Raw genomic sequence first — 16,951 nt, 5'->3', positions numbered from 1 at the left:
ATGGCACGTTTTTTCCAAATGGTTTTATGCTGGAGGGTCGAGACTAACATTATGACATCATAAACAATATATATTGTGTGCGTCATTATTAGAATCTTTCATTTGGTGACCGCTAAATAATGTTCACGGCAAACAAAGCTGTCATAATCACTCATCAGGTCTTGTTGTTAATCCATTATTAGGTTTACAATACAGTCGGATAAGCACGAAAATATTTCATCAAAAAGAGATACATTTGCATGGCCCTTAAACCAAAATTTGTCTATAAATAGCAAGCTTGTTGATTCAGAATAACACGTTGTCTTACCATTAGCGGAAAAACAGGAATGTCGAAGCCACATTTAGAGGCTCCTTCTGCTGGAAGATGATACCAACAGCCAAATTCCAAAGAGATCCTGGATCTTCAAGGTTTGATCTGTTGGATCATCTGCCTGCAGAACGAAACTCAATGTGAAATAACAAGCTAACGTGGAACACGAAAACTGTAAGTGCGAATGTCATTTTTGTTTTCCTCGTAAACTACTAGTTGTTAGTTCATTTGTTAGCAGGAAGTTGTCGATCCGTTAAATCTGAAGTGAAGGCAGTTTAACAAAAGTCTCTGCCTACTGCAGCAAAAATCGGTGAAGAAATCTATTTCAAAGAAACTCTAAAATCACATTTGTTTCTGTTTTTTTTTAATGCAAGGATCTTAGACTCTTAAGAAACCTGAGATCTCAGAGTAAGCTGTTTCTGTTCAGGACAATAATCTTCACCATAATTCATTGGCCCTACACAGTACACACACACGTTTGAATAAGTTGTTGTACTAAAAGTGCCAATCATACTGTGTCCAGTGCAGCCTGCCTTGGATGTGATCTCTACCACAATTTGAACCATTAAATGCTCATTGTGTTTGAATCTATCGATTTGTTCCTTCCCTACCATAATTTTATAAAGTAGACTGAAAATCTATATAATTCAGTATAATAATCTGAGGTAGTAGCTATCCAAGCAGGCATTATCATCGACGTCTTGAGGAATCCTTGGTCGTTGGATGATCCTCATGCCTCACGGATAATAAATCTTAAAAGACATCCAACACAGTCTTGACTGCACCTCAGGACAAAAACATCATTGTAAGTCCTTGACATTCATTATTGGTTCACTACCATTAAAAACTAATTTAGCTGGATACAGTCTGGATAAGGATAGATACTTTAGCAGACAAGACATATTAGTACCATGAAATAAACTGAAATTTCCTATAAATTGATGAGTTCCCGTTCAAAAGTATTCCTCATTTTAGCATACAAGGAGAAGCAGGAACATTAGAGGCACATCCAGAGGATCCTTTCGCTGGACAGATGCTACCAACAGCCAAATTCCAGAGACTAGATCCTAAATCTTGAAGGTTTGATCTGTTAGTATCATCTGCCAGCCGAAGGGTCCTCAAATGTGCAGTGAAGATACATGGAATGCGAAAAGAGTAATTTTCTACCTAATCAAAGTATGAGGTGGGTGGGAATGTTTTTTTCTTTTCTTTTTTCATTAACTACCAGTTGTTGGTTTTTTATTAGCAGGAAGTTGTCACTCCACCCAGCAAGTGAAGGTAGTTTCATATTCTATATCTACTGCAGCAGAATTGATCAAGAAATCTACTTCCTCATAACGAACATGAATGGTTAACACAAACTAGTTTTTTTTCTTAACACAGTGATCAGCAGTAAAAACTTTTAAGAAAGGAAGCAGATCGCATACATTTATGGCCAGAAGATGGATGCAGTGGAGGGACAACATGAAGGTAGATGCTTAAGAAGGCAGAGTTCTGAGATCCCAGACCTGCTTCTACTCCTCAAGACCGTAATCTTCACCAAAGTATTTGTCAACTAACCCATTTGCCAAAATTCTGAGCTCCTCGTTCTCATGGAACTGAAATCTCTCCATAGCATCGATACCATCTTCCTTTTCGACAAGTCTTGGTCCCTCTCCATCTGGCATCCCCCTCATGACCTACACAAATTATGCAAATATTTGCATGAAGCTTTAGAAAAATGTTCCAATACAAACGATCGAAAGGAGTCAGGTGGTGCTTGAAATCACATTCAATCCTTTTTGAATTAATACACACTCGATATGGATCCAAATCTTGTCGTTGTAATATTAACATATCAATATTTCCCCTGTATATGATGCTACAATGTAAACACAGCTTCGATCAAATCAAAAGCTACAGACATCATATGGCGGAAGTACTAAACTTTTTTTTTCAAGATTAACTTGATATTCTTAGTAATATTTATCGATCAAGTATAATTACAAAAAAACGGACTGTGGTCTGGCAAAAATCTGTGCATACTCCTAGCAAAGAAGGAACACACATAGAATTCACCGCAGAGACCAGATGAATATATTTGTGCTTACCAGCTCTAAGAACTGAAGGCCTAGTCTTGCAGCTTCAATATCAGCAGATCTGACCAAATTTACAAATCCTGGAACGCATCCTCTAGTAACAAGTGAGATCAAATGATCTGGGATAATGTTAGGCTGGCCATTTCCTTCAACCGGAGCGACACAAAGGTTACCAAGTGCATATGCTACCTCCTTCCTTATGTCAAATGGAGCAGCAGAAAGAAGATGTAGCAACAAAGGTGCTGCCTCGCTAGAGTATATCAACTGCTTGTGAGCAAGAGTACCTGCTGCTATGTTGGATAGAACCCAGGCTGCCTCCTACACCGTTAGAAAAAATATCGACTGAGAGGTGAGATAAAAATATTACTACAAGAGTTGTTAGTAAGGAAAACTAACTTACCTTTTTCAATACCCGGTGCTCACATCTCAAGCATTTTACGAGCGCCAATATGACATTTTCTGGAAACTTCAAATGATTTAGTATCCTTGACTGTTTAGTGATAAAAGCTTTAGTTGCACACAGTAAAATGAGAAGGATATCAGCTAACCTGTAATATCATGTCCAGCGGTAAGTACATAAGTTTTGTGACTGTCACTGGCTATCAGATTACCCAAACTCCGTAGAACCTACATGGACAGAAAACTCTCAGCTTTATACATAGCACAAATGCACTAGAACCCAGAACGTCCCACAAACCACCTAAGGTTGATCACAACCAATTGTATACGAAATACAAAGTTAAATTACAGGCAGATATGGGAAAAGAAAAATATATTTGGCAGAGTTAGTTTTCAATAAATTCAGTGCTGGGTATTGATGGGCAATTTTTGTGAACCACAAAGTAACGAAACTATTTTATGATGATCCAACGAGAATAAAAAAGAAAGAAAACCAAACTTTGATAAATATAAAAAAGGATGATACTGGAGTTGCATTTGAAAAATGAAGATGAAGGAGGAGGCCATTTGACTGATAACTGAGTTCTAAACAACAGATGAGGAAAACACGAAGAGACTGTGTTACTAATTACCGGAATGAGCAGCTTTAAACTGTCCGATGTTGCCAATCTCCAAACAAGTATTTGAACAAGGTCACTCTTGATAAGCATGCTGGCAGCAAGATTTGATAGAGCTGAAAGGTAAACAACAACCCATGCTACTTCAGTGGCCAACTCCTCATCTCTGTTTAATCATCAGTAAGTTAAACTAATCAATTATCTAGACATAACCCGACGACAAGAACTTTGAGAAAACATTCAATATCGCGTATCATGGAATGTTCCATTTCGTTTCACAGTACTCATGGGTTTCTTCTAAGATAGCAATTTAGCATCCAAAAGTTCAGATAACAAGTAACCTTATACTTACGCTTTATTTAAATGCCGAACAATTGCATCCAGCACTCCATCGATTTTTATGAGTTCGGAGGAAGCTGTTGGATCAGGCCCCTACACAAAGTAGAAATCAAACTAATTCATCATTAAAACAGCTAAAACAGATGATTCCAATGAGATTCATAATGATATAAAAGAGTAGGAATCAAGAAGGCACGTATACATATACTTCTTAGGTGATGAACATGATTACTTTTTGTCGCATGTATCAACCTTGTCACGTTTCATATTAATAAACATCACTAAATCATCCCAACTTATACCATTGATAAAACAAATATCGCCGGTTATTAATCAAGTAATTGTAATTTGTAAGTGTATGTGAAGAGTTAGAACCTTGATCAGGTTTGACAAGGCCCAAGCTGCTGTTCTTGCTGTTGACCCTTTATTTGACAGCATCATCCTTGCAAGAGGTGTTAAGGCTCCTTGCGACAGCAACACATTCCTCAGCTCCTCTCCTTCACCAGCAACATTGCCAAGTGCCCATGCACACTGCTCGGCGACATGAATGGAACTCTTCTCTGTGTAAATTGTAAGCTGATGACATTAATTATCCAAACAATTTACTAGTTGATTAGTCTTATTCTCTCTGTCTTTGTTAAGAAATAGACCCTACAACAAACGATCCTAAAATTGTATTTGTCCCATAAGAATGAGAAAGAGAAAAAAAACGCCTCTTATAGAGAAAGTATCAAACCAAAGTAGACAACCAAAATAAATATCATATTGACAGAGAGTCAGAGACAATTTTGTTTTTCATTTCAAAATGTTCACATTTATATTTCCCGATTTAGTCCACAAATAAAACGTAAAGCAAGAGTGTCAAGTAGATCACAAGTGCCACAGTTTCTTCTTTCTAAGTTAGCTGAAATAGTAGGAATATCTTATTAATCAGGCTGACACTTAAGTTTTGATGTTGATATTTTAACTTGAGCACAGTTTGCACAACTGATAAAAACTATAAGAATGTGCCAGAACATAGAGATGTGAAACTTTATTGATTTTAACTGTATTTAGGGTGCACAATTGCTAAGAAGCATTCTAACAAGAGGTATTGAAGACCATAAATATAATCAGAAAAAGTAAGTTGAAATGAAACCACTCACCCCCAAGATGAGCAATGAGCAAAGGTAAGGCAGGAAGTAAAGACTTTGTCTGTTCTGGCTCTCCTGCAGCAATATTTGTCAGACACCAGGCTGCCTCAAGCAACTGCACACATGAAACAAGAAAAAAGGTTTGCCCCGTTCAGATTCTGCTTTGATCACTGATTATTCATGGGTACACCTTCACACACATACAGATGCTAACTTCCTGCATCCTCTATCACCTGTTATATGTTTCCACTCAAGCTTATGAATGAAGTAACATAAGTTGACATCAAGATTTTGTTTTATCAGGAAATGAAAATCATGAGAGAAGGCTGGTGAAAGAAAGATGGAAAAGCTTGCTGGATATACTAGTAAGAATTGTATACTATGAGTTTATAGTCACACTCTGCACCTGTTCATCTGGTGATCCAAATGCAAGGCACTGCACAAGAGCAGGGATTACTTCAGCTTTGAGAGCTGCTTCAACAGGAGGTATTTCTGACTTCGACAACAAGCGCCTTAGATCCCTAATTGCCTCCACCCTTTTTGTCTTAGAACCTGCCCCTCTATAAAATTCGCAGTGAAAGTCTCGTAAGCTTGATGCAAAGGTGAACTTGTTAGAGACTAAGTTGTAACAGCCTAAAAATCTAGCTAGTTAATACCCTATAAAAACTGATAAATTGGCAAAATATTGTACTGGTCTCTGGTTGATACAAAAAAAAAAGTTCATCTTCATTATCCTCTACTTAATGAGACATTAAATCCGGGTTCTAATCCAAATATCTTTGATGGAAAGAAGTAAGAATCCAGAAAATTATAATTTGAGAAGAATGTGAAGTGGGAAACCTGGATACTACTTACTAGTATTTATGCAATTTTATATCGTCGGTCATATTTTCTTATGTACACGAAAAAGAAAAGTACCTGTACATATATTACTAACTTCAACAACACCGACCTATATTGCCATATACTGGCCGATTTTATTCTGATGTTTAAAATATAGTATGTTGTTCCTTGGGCAGTATGTAATGTGGCCGACACAAATATTACCTACTTTGTGAAAGACCAAAACGAAATAGACGCATACATGTAATTGCATAGAGAATCATTGCTATTGATAGGTCTTTCTCTTTGGAGCACGGCAATGAGAATATCACTCATATTCATGGACATACTGTTTGAAGGAGCTAATAAAAGTATAAAACAAGTTGAAAAACTAACTAGCTCTATGATATTCATATGTCTAATATAATTACAACAACAAAAAATGAGAGTAACTTGACTGCACAATGATGCCTCACGTTCCCTTCTACCTTTGAGTCTGTTTCAGCAATTGTTTTTATTTATTTCTTGTAATTTATATATGCAGACATAAAAGCTCTAAAGCTCATATCAGTAGTGATAAGACATCTTATATCCAAACTGAATATCGAATTTATAAGCATGGATCATCTCATAAAACAAAATATTTTAGCATCAAACACATTCGTAAGTGGACCTGCATCTCTAATTTCTACTCTCCAGCTGAGTTCGACAAATCTAGGTTAAAATTATGTATGTTTACTCTTCATGTCAATGGATAATAAAAACATAACAAATAACAGCGAAAAAAACTCTAAAAATGAATTGAAAACTTACTGTGAATTCAAATCAGATTTCAGTAGTTGCACAGCTTGAGTAGTCTGTTCATCCAAAGCTGTTTGTTCTTCATCAATCATCATATATTTATCACCATCTCCCAAATTATCAATATCATCATCATTAACAATTCCATCTCTACATAAACGTTTAGTTCGTACTAACGCCTCTCTTCTTTCTTTACCAACTGTGACTGCTTGTTGTCGTCTCCGATTCGCCGCAATATTTCCAACTAATCAAAATCCAAAATTAAAAAAACAAAAAACCCCAAATTCAAGAAACCCATAAAAATCAAATTCATATAAACCCTATAAAAAGAATATGAATCGTGCTTGAGACATAATCATCGTCATCATCTAAAACACTCAGAAATTCAGTTTTAGACTTACCAGAAGACTTGATTGGACCTCGTCTTTGAGAATGTTCATTTGCATCCGCCATTTTTCAGAGCACTAGAAGCTCAATCACTTTTTGAGGGTTTAAAGAGGGGACTGATGAAAAGTTCGAATTAGAGAGAGCTAGAGAGCTCACAGGCTCGCACACAGAGGTCAGACGCAAAACTGAGACACTTGCCCGATTCTAGAGGTTCCGAAAATTGATTTTGCTTCTTTAAGAAATGCCACGTTGACCTGGAAATCTCCTTGAAAAATCTCGGAAAACACAGTCCTTGGGCCGACCTAGGGTTTCATTTGGGCCGGGTCTTTCGGAATTTTTCCATCTATCATTTTTTACTTTTAGAAGTATTTTAGTTTTTTTTTTATTTCTTTTTTTTTCTTTTACGGAATGAGGGGTTTCAAAGAGCCCCTGAGATTAATTTATTAGACTACCTTGTTCAAATTGAGATTTGAAGGATTACATCGAAGAGGTGGTAGATAGACACATCCTCTTGTTTCATCATTATACATTTGGTACCAACATAACAATTGTATAATGTAATTTGCTTTTTTTGAGATTACATAAAACCAAATAACATGGAAGAAACTAACAGAGGTTTTGATCCTACAAGTGAGAAAAATGATGCTCCAAAGATAATTTTGATCATTCCCCATACCGGCTTGTGGATCCCCCTGAATTATCACATCTATAAGATTAAGATTTTTCTTCAATTGAAATTCCAAAGAACATACCTTTGTCTCATCCTCCAGAGAAGAAGTTATATCAAAATCAGTCTGGTATCCCATTTGCTTTACCAAAAAATCATGAATATTCTTCATGAGAAACCAAATAAGATTTCGTCCAACATGACACATCTTCTCTATTCTTCCTTGCACTGATTTGGATAGATGAGGTTCTTGAGACAAGTTTTGAAGAAAAAATTTGTTGTAACAATTCCATGTATTGTTTATATTACTAAATCCCATTAAAAAGCCCCGAGACTTATGATAAATCGCCGTATAAGTGTAATAGAAAAACATAAAGCATATAATAGCTATTGAAATTAAACAAAAAAAAAATACCTAAACCTAATATTGTTTAGATGCCATATTTTTATTTAAAAAGAAAAGCAAATTAAAAACGATTTTTTTTTTGATTCCTAACTTCTTTTAGATGTGTATATCCAATTCCAAACAGGTTAGCATATTTTCTTAACTCTATCTATGTTCTTTTCCTAAATACTTCCTTCGTCCAAGTTATATAGGTAAAGAATTAGTTTTTGGTTGTTCACCAATATAAGCATAGTTTTAGTCATAGTTTTAAAACTCGTACGAGTCTCGTAACTCGTACAGTTCGAATCATTTTTTTTATTTCGATTCGACTCGTGGTAATGAATCGCATCTTCACCTATATCATGAAGATTCTTTTTTTTTATATATGATTCAGAATATAGCCATTATACCACGTTGTGATTTTGTGAAATACACTGAAACTATATAGATTTTATAATAAAACTAGCAAATAATATGTAACCCAGGTTAAATTTTTCACACTACTTGAATATTCATTAGCAAATATACGATTCAAAAATAAACCATGAATCTATGATTCGATTCTTAAAATCTGAAAAAATGGTTTACATTACGATTCATGATTTCACAACCTTGGTTTTAGTTCCTAGATGACTCTTTTTAAATATGCACCTATTTGTAATAGTAGTATTACCCTATAATTAATTTATGCTTCAAGTTTTCATCAAATTATGGGGTACAATAGGAAAAATAAATGCATATTCTATAAAATCCATATAATTTTCTTAATCTAAGAAATTTGGTTTCTCTGCCTATATATCTAGTTAATATAAAAAAAAATGGTATACAAAATGAAAGTGCTACACTTTTAGTAGTGGAAAATTATGGACGAATTTAAAGCCGGAGAATATATGATTTGTGTGATGGTTGTGAAGAATGGAAAACCACAAAATCTATTATGCAATTTTATTTTTTTTGTACATTGAGTATTGAACTTATGCTCACCCTGCCTACCACAACAACAAAACGACTATTTTCGAGAATGAAATTTTTCAAAACTAAATTTCGTAAAAAATAAAATGGATAACAAATTCATGCAGATATCTTGGTAATGTTTTAATAATCATAGAGTAATAGTTTTGGTTTAACATGTTATAGTTGTTCGTGTTATTAGCTTGCCCCTCCCCCATGTGAAAAGTCCTGGCTCCGTCTCTGAATCCAAGTTCGAGAATTAAAGAGAGTGAGAGAGAGAGAGTTGAGTGAAGAGATTGAGAGCTCACAGGCATACACACACAGAGGTCAGACAGACGCCCGCAAAACTGAGACACGCCGCTTTGGTCTCGGCAGTGCTAGGAGTGCACCAATTGGTCCACCTTCCCTCTCTACACGATTTGGTAGGGGTGGGGTTTTTAAAACCTGGGTGGGACTCAAAAACAACATCCAATAGCTAAATTTCGATGGTACACAAATTTAAGTCCACCACCATATTTTTTGTTTTGGTCTTGTTTACTTACCCACCTGAGTCTTGAGGTCTCAGAAAGGTAAATCACATAAAATTAATTATTATTTTTTTGCTTCTAAGACTTCGAGTCATTTTGAGATTTTATACCTAAATTAATTTCTTACTTTTTTTTTTACTTCTAGATACTTTTGGACGCGTATCCAAACATGTTAGCATATTTACTTAACTTGAGGCACTCTATCGAAGGATTTCTTTTTCAAATACAATATAAATAAGGATTATTAGTTGCTCATATGATAACTGCAGATGCCAATGCAAAAAAAAAAATACTAATAATAGTTTCTCTTGATACATTATTTGAAGAAAAAAAAACTAGGAAAAAAGTAAAACAGAAACTGAATTTGCATCCTTAATGTCTTGATTTACTTTATTTGAAGGAGATAATTGTAGGGACTTACAACCTCTATGGGAAGGAAATGAGAAACAAATGTGTTTTTTACATATTAACTTCCATGGTATCTGACCAATTAGGATTGGAGGACTTAGTACCGTGCACACGTAGTTTACTTCGTTAAATAAAATATAACTCTCGATGAATATACATTTGTCAGGTCCAACACCATTTGGTTGAATATCATGAATCCGACCGATGTAGAGAATCACCATAAAAATTACTTTTGATACCAAAATTTCAAAATAATTCCTTACATTAAAAAGAAAACAGTATGGTAAGTAGGTACAACTATGTGTCAACTTTCAGAGAAGTCGAAAAGCGACCATTATGGTTATCTTGTTGTTGTTTTTTTTTTTTTGTGCGATATTGGGAACTTGTTGTCTTAATTGCGTGGGTATATATTGAGTATATGTAATAGTAAGTGGACTAGTCAAGATTTTCACAGATGCAAAAGACTCGTTATCCAGCTTAGGAGTTTTACACACACAAAAAAGAAAAAAAAAATCGGACTTTTTTTTTCCTCGTGACAACATAATCCTCAAATTACCTATCTCGAAATTTTATCATTCAGTGATATAGGTCGAGTTTCTTGACTTTTCAAAAAGAGGGTACGTACTTCATTTAATAGCGGTTTAACAACAACATTCGATTTCAGATTTTATCCAATAACGAGCCAAAAGTTAGTGATTTTTTTTAGGATTTAAAGTTAAATTTATTTTGATAAGCATGAAATTCTAGTATGTGTTTGCTCTGATTGATGTTCGGATAATAAAGAGGGACAAGCAATTACATATGTTGTTTCATTGATTTTCGAAAGGGCATGTGTAAGATACGTTGTCAATTGGTTCCTAAGGTAATGCCGACACGATAAATTTTTAATATTATCTAAAGTGTTCAATGATGCACACATGATGTTTGATTATTTAACCTTGAGGAGGTACTATCTTCCAAGAGAATTCAAACAACGTTTAGGTATGAAACAAGATTTGTTTGTAAAAGTGTTCGGAAGAATTCGTGAAGTGGGTTATGATGCTACTAATATATAGGACATTCTTCTTATATGAAAATGGTTTTGTGATGAGTGTTTGTGAAAAAAAGTACCCCCGCATGCAGTGTCAGTGATTACACTCGGAGAACAACAACACACTATTATCTAACAAGATTTTGCAATAATATGTAGCACTCTTATAGAAACATACTTGTGTCAACCGACTAAAGAAGATGTGAGGAGATTACTAGTGGAAAATATCGAACCAGGATTTTGTGGAACGCTTAGTAACTTTTAGTGCACCCAATGTTCATGAATGAATTTCCTTGTAACTGTACGAGGAGCATGTATGGTAAATAACAATGGTAACTGGGGATACTTTAGTGCTAGTGGGAGTTGTAATTTTTTGATTTATGGTTTTTACATGGTTTTTTTTGTAATGTATGAAACAAATAACAACTTGAATGTGTTGGGCATCTCTCCTAATTTTGACAACATGTTTAATGATGTAGCACCTCCTTTTTAGTATGTGTCATCAATGGACACAATACAACATGGGCAATTTTATAGACAATAGTATTTACCAATAGTTATCCACGATTATACTCGCGTAAGAGCAAACATGAAATACTAGGGGACGAGAAAGGCGTAACAAGTATCAAACGGCTAAGGGAATGATGTTAAATATGCTTTTGAATTGTTCTAAGAAACATTCAAACTTGTTGGATTACTAAGTATTTAATTCATATGTTTCTAGTGTTGTTAGAGCATTGCTCGTTTGAACTCACCAAGCGTTGGTATGTCAAGTTTGGTTGTCATATTTTAGTATCAAAACTAATCTAAAGTCTCTTGATTAAATACTAGAGTCAACTTCATTTTTTTAGACTAGAAAGTCTATGAATGTTGTGACATACAAGTATTACTCTGAAGACCTGAAGAATGTGAATAAGTAACGACTGCAATGATGGCATCATCATTCCATTTGATGTTAGTAATATTTGTTAGAGAATAGATCGGTTGAACCCACCAAGAGTTGGTATGTCAAGTTTGGTTGTCATATTTTAGTAAACCAAAACTCATTTAAAGAGTCGCTTGATTATATGCTAGAGTCAACTTCGTATAGGTTAGCTTGAAAGTATTAGGTTATGAGACTTACAAGTATTACGTGAAGATTTCAAGAATGTGAATAAGTAAAGAGCTACAACACGACATCATCCTTCCTCTTTTGAGGTTAGTAATATTTGACTTGAACTGTTTCATTCCTAACTTATCTTTCAAGTCGTACATATTGAAAACATAACTGCGAAGCTTTGAATGATTATACTCTAGTTAGACATATTATTAAGAAATACAATACGAAGGATAATGCTTATCTCTTTAACTTCGCATATAAGACATCGATATAATCGTATGAATTCTATTATGATTATGTATGGGTATGAGTGAAGATTTCGTCTTAGGAAACAATGTTTTACATTCTCTTAAAGGAAGTGAATTCATAAACTTGTTTTGTGAATCGAAAGGGAAATCGCTAGGCTTATTGGTATTGTTATTCATTGCAAATATTTTGAATTACTGATATGTGTGATTGAGTATAACCGTTCATAAACTTGTTTATGTATCTAGGTAAAACTAATCATAAGGCCTGACTTTTGTATTTTTATGACTTTTATTAGTGAAACCAATCTTAAGCATTCAACATTCACCATAAAAGTTATACCAATTAAATCAGGGTTTGGTTAGAATTAAATCTAAGATAGCTTAATAACAAAGCATTCAATATTCACCACTGGATTACTAACCATCTCTCAAGAACAATCCAAACAAATTGAAGAAGAGTTTAAATATATATATCTTGATGAATTACAGGTCTAAGACCAAGAGATCTTTATGATTCTATCAATCTCGTTCCTGATCCATGGTTAAAAAACCCTCAAAGATCAATAAGAACAAGATTTGGATACATGAACTATCAGGTAAAATGACGACTCTAGCTTAATCCATAGTCATAACCTTATTATGTTTCTCTTAGGAAACATAGGTTATGTATAGAGGACGACTCTAGCTTAATCCATTTGCAAGAGTCTCTTTATTTATAGATTTTCAAGGCTTTGGTAGCTTTGAATTCAAGATAAGATAGTTTGAGATCCAAGAAAACACTTTCTCAAGCATGTGAGAAGTCTACCTTGAATTTACACAGAAGAATATGCATTATGGTCCAAGGTTCTGGAACTGCGTGCAATAATGATGGTTCATAGCGACTCAGTAGCCTCTGAACTTACACGCATATAATGATGTTCAATAACACTCAAGACTAATTAATGATCTATAAGCATAAATGATTTTATGAATGAAGTTCTCTCAAGTGTGTATGAGAATCATAGCTTCGTGACTTTTGCTAATACTAGAACTGGATAGGTTTACAAACCGGGTTTGCAAACCTTTGAAAGTTCACGAATATCATGCCACAAGGGTATGCAGACCTTGGAAGTACACGAAATCCAGGACACAAGTATTAGAGCAATGCTTGGATGAACCCAAAAGTTTTTCTATCTCAAGATTGTTATGAATGTTATATGATCAAAACTATTTTTTGATTTCTAGTCTTATAAGTCAAGTCTTGGACTATGTTAGAATTTGTTGGTTGAGTATCAGACATCATGCTCTAAGAATGAAGATCGACGAAGATATTTGAAGAACTTCTGCATCAGGTATATGAAGACTGAATCATTCTACTTAACTCACTATCTTACCATTCTATTTTTTGAGACTATGTAGTATGACTTCTAACATATTTAGAAAGAAGAAATTTCAAATCAAAATTTTCTTGTTAAAAATATTGAAGTATGATTCTAGCATTGATTTTCAATGGTCCTCAACAATATTAGTTCAAAAAAATTTATTGTTTGGGAATTAATTTTTGGATCAATTGAAAGTATCCCATACAATTGATTTTATCATTTGAGAATGTTTCAAACATCATAAGAGAGAAATTCATTAATTTCTAATATTTCTGCGTTGTGTAGGTTGACAAACCACTTTAAAACCTATAGATATTTCAGCAAGGAAGTATGGTGACCCTGTTCGTAAACTACAAGTTTAGTTAAGAACAGTTCACGAAACCGGTTGGCGAATCGTTGTGAACTGATTTTTTTGGTGTTTGTATAAAAGGCTTAAGGTTTGCGAACCCGGTTGGAGAACTGTGTCCTAAAAAGTTCATAAGCCAAGTAAGGTTTGAGAACTATGTCTATTTGAGTTCTTAAGCCGAGTAGGGTTGGTGAACCCGGTTCACGAACTGTAGCTCCCTTACTCGTGAACTAGGCGAACGGTTCACAAATCGTCTCACCAACTTTCTCTGTCTAATCTAGCAGATGCTCAAAGACTTATTTTCTAAATATGGTTATCATTACTATGAATCTCTTAAATACTTTGAATACTTCATTGATAACTGAAACACTTATGTGTGTGCATCATGACTAAAGTCTTACGTGTTTCGATGAACATGAACTTGATAATTTTTCACGTGACATATTTGTTAAATCGGATAAGTCGTTGTACAAGATTTCTGGAACCTGGACCCTTTATGTATTCTTAGGTTGTATTTCTAAGACCTAAAGCATTTGATCGATTCCCAAATTATTTTAGCTTGAATTCTAAGCAACCCTTAATCTTGAAAATTTATAAATAAAGATGCTCTTTCAACTATAAAATTCAATCCCGAACATTTTGTGTGTTTATTAATAACTAGAGTCATCCCCTATGAACCTATGTTTCTTAGGAGAAACATAATTAGGTTTACGACTAAAAGACTCCGTTTTGGAGATTCGTGAAGCCAGGTTTGATTATCTTTTCCTGTGATAGTTCGTGTATCCTGATCTTGTTGTTCTGTTATCGATATTTTCGCAAACTCTTTCAGGCAAGATAAATAGGAATCTCAAAATTTTCTTCATCTCAAACTTTGTGATTTCTCAAGATAGATATCTAAAAATTGATATTAAGTGACATTTTGAAGATTGTTCTTGAGAGGTGATGAAGAATCCAGGATGCTCTTCGGGAGTCGTAAGTTCCGGATTTGTGAGGTTTTCTAGATTGTCTATTGCAAACATATTTCCACACCTTGATCTAACGATCTAAACGGAAATCAAGTAGGCTTATATGTTAGATAAAAATTTGTATCAAAAGGATTCACTTCGGATGAAACAACTCTTAGGATGTAAAGGACGTCAGCTAAGGTAATCAAGTGCATAAAGCTTTCGAGGTTCAAGAGACGTAAGGAGCACGGTTATAACTGAATCGCTTGGAGGGTTGACTCGGTCTCATCTACATTCCAGTATGAAGTCTGATAGTAGGATAGTGTTTGTAGTTCGTTGGTGTTCATATATGGACGAGGTCCCGTTTTTTTTTTTTTACCGTTGTGGTTTCCTCGATAACAAAACTTATAGTATCTTATGTTTTTCCTTTTTTTGCATTATATTGTTTATCTTTATAATTAGAATTGGGAAAGTTGTACGTATTCAATCTAAGTAGATACAGCCATCTAATTGTGATCAATTACGAGACTTGTTCTTGTAGAATTCGTATATTGAAATATAGATAAAAAGTTTAATTACTCAGAAGAATTCGATTGAATTATTTGGATACGACTAGATTGATCTTACATATTGATTTCTGAGATCCTGAAAGTAGTCTTTTTACCAATTAGTTTCAAGGATCATGTGCCTATATACATTATTTTGGTGAGAATATATAATGCCTACAAAATAGTTTTTTAGATGATTATTTTTTTCACCAAAATAATGTATCTTGGTATCTTTCATATTAAGAACGTTATTTTTGACTTCTTTGTTCGTAACTGGCGAGAGGAGAGGAAAATTGAGATACAAATCTAATTTGTTCGCAACTGGCGAGTAAATTTGTTAATGACCAAGAAAATATTTCTCTTGTGATTAAAGAAAGGTCACTCATGTTGTTCTTTTGGGAATAACATCACATGGGAGAGAGTTCAGTTTGAACTTGTGCTTAATTGTCATGTATGTGTGGGGACTGCCGTAGTGGAATTGTAGGAGATGCTTGTACATTTACATGTCCTTGGTGAAGACGCTAAGTTTACTTGCTGAAAAGTCATCTAAATAAAAGATGGTATGTGTTTTTTAGTCTTGATAACTCTTTTTTATTTTAATTTATTACGATCCATGTTTTTCGCCTTTGCTAATTTTGTTGAAAAAAATGGGGAGAATTATTTAGCGATATTCTGTTAAAACATATGGCTTTTTCGAGTATTATGTAATAGGGAGTGGGTTATAATCTATAAGTTTTACCTATTATGAAAAATAAGTAAGTCATGTCTAAGGGGGAGAATATATCATCGTAATATTGCTTCAAAGTTGTGGTTCAATTGAACTTTGAGGAAGGTAATTGACAATACTATGTTTTTGGTACAACAACCATATAGTTGAGTGATTTTATCATTCAATAAAAGCTCTAATCGAGTATTCTCATAAGTTGTTATCACTATGGATCTTCAACATTAACAGAGCTGAAACGATCATATGCAGAACTTGAAGAACGAATAATTCAAGACGATGTTGAATAACCAAGGAAATAAAGCATGACGGATTTTGAGTTGAAAGATCATTTGTTTTGAATTTATATGTATTTATCAAAAGGGGAGATTGTTTCAGCAATGCTCGGTCAAACTCGCAAAATTTTCTATCTCAAACTTGTTGTCAATGTTAGTTGCACAAAACTATATCTTGATTTTTAATCTACCTAAGTCAAGTCTCGGACTAGGATTAGAGTTTGGTAGATGAGTATCAGACATCACTGAGTAACCCTCGAAGACTGAAGATCAAACAAAGACATTTGGAGAACTTCACCAACAAAGAGGTATGTGAAGACTGAACCATTCTATTTACTACAAGTATTAGCAACCTATCTTTATGAAATTATGTCGTATGAATTCAAGTAAATTTAATAATGCAAAGAAGAAGTTTTGAGGGAACTGCAAAAGCAAAAAAAAAAAAAAACACGGGACCTAGTCCAGAATTGAATACTCTCAAAATTAAGTTGTTGTACAAAATAAACCAACTTCGTATAGTTGAGACCAAGCAACTAAACCTATAGTTCACCT

The 16,951-nt window shown here is 34.2% G+C and overlaps 1 protein-coding gene and 1 long non-coding RNA gene across 2 annotated transcripts; one reads left to right on the top strand and one right to left on the bottom strand.

Annotated features, from left to right (window-relative positions):
- The first annotated feature begins 202 nt into the window (after window positions 1-202).
- Window positions 203-1,836, top strand: LOC113323132. The gene is made up of 3 exons (XR_003347453.1): window positions 203-484; window positions 1,560-1,588; window positions 1,694-1,836. It is a non-coding gene; the product is annotated as an uncharacterized LOC113323132 (long non-coding RNA).
- On the bottom strand, window positions 1,495-7,106 carry LOC113323131 (importin subunit alpha-9-like). Its single transcript, XM_026571399.1, has 11 exons — window positions 6,901-7,106; window positions 6,512-6,743; window positions 5,283-5,436; window positions 4,889-4,991; window positions 4,119-4,303; window positions 3,757-3,836; window positions 3,420-3,570; window positions 2,937-3,015; window positions 2,789-2,847; window positions 2,401-2,706; window positions 1,495-1,989 (listed from the first exon to the last, which is right to left on the bottom strand). Exons 1-11 carry the CDS (start codon window positions 6,950-6,952, stop codon window positions 1,825-1,827), a joined length of 1,566 nt encoding a protein of 521 aa, XP_026427184.1. The 5' UTR covers window positions 6,953-7,106; the 3' UTR covers window positions 1,495-1,824.
- Window positions 7,107-16,951: the final 9,845 nt, after the last annotated feature.

The sequence above is a fragment of the Papaver somniferum genome, chromosome 11 (genome assembly GCF_003573695.1).
Source record: "Papaver somniferum cultivar HN1 chromosome 11, ASM357369v1, whole genome shotgun sequence".
NCBI lineage: Eukaryota > Viridiplantae > Streptophyta > Magnoliopsida > Ranunculales > Papaveraceae > Papaver > Papaver somniferum.
Note: the sequence above shows the minus strand (reverse complement) of the source record. Positions and strands in the feature narration are given on the sequence as shown.

What these genes read in the sequence shown, in the direction of transcription:
- LOC113323131 (XM_026571399.1), bottom strand. Translation starts at nt 6,952, where the DNA reads ATGGCGGATGCAAATGAACATTCTCAAAGACGAGGTCCAATCAAGTCT. An exon ending in GTTCGGCATTTAAATAAAGC is followed by an intron (nt 3,571 to 3,756) that starts GTAAGTATAAGG and finishes ATGATTAAACAG; the next exon opens with AGATGAGGAGTTGGCCACTG. An exon ending in CGCTGGACATGATATTACAG is followed by an intron (nt 2,848 to 2,936) that starts GTTAGCTGATAT and finishes TGAAGTTTCCAG; the next exon opens with AAAATGTCATATTGGCGCTC.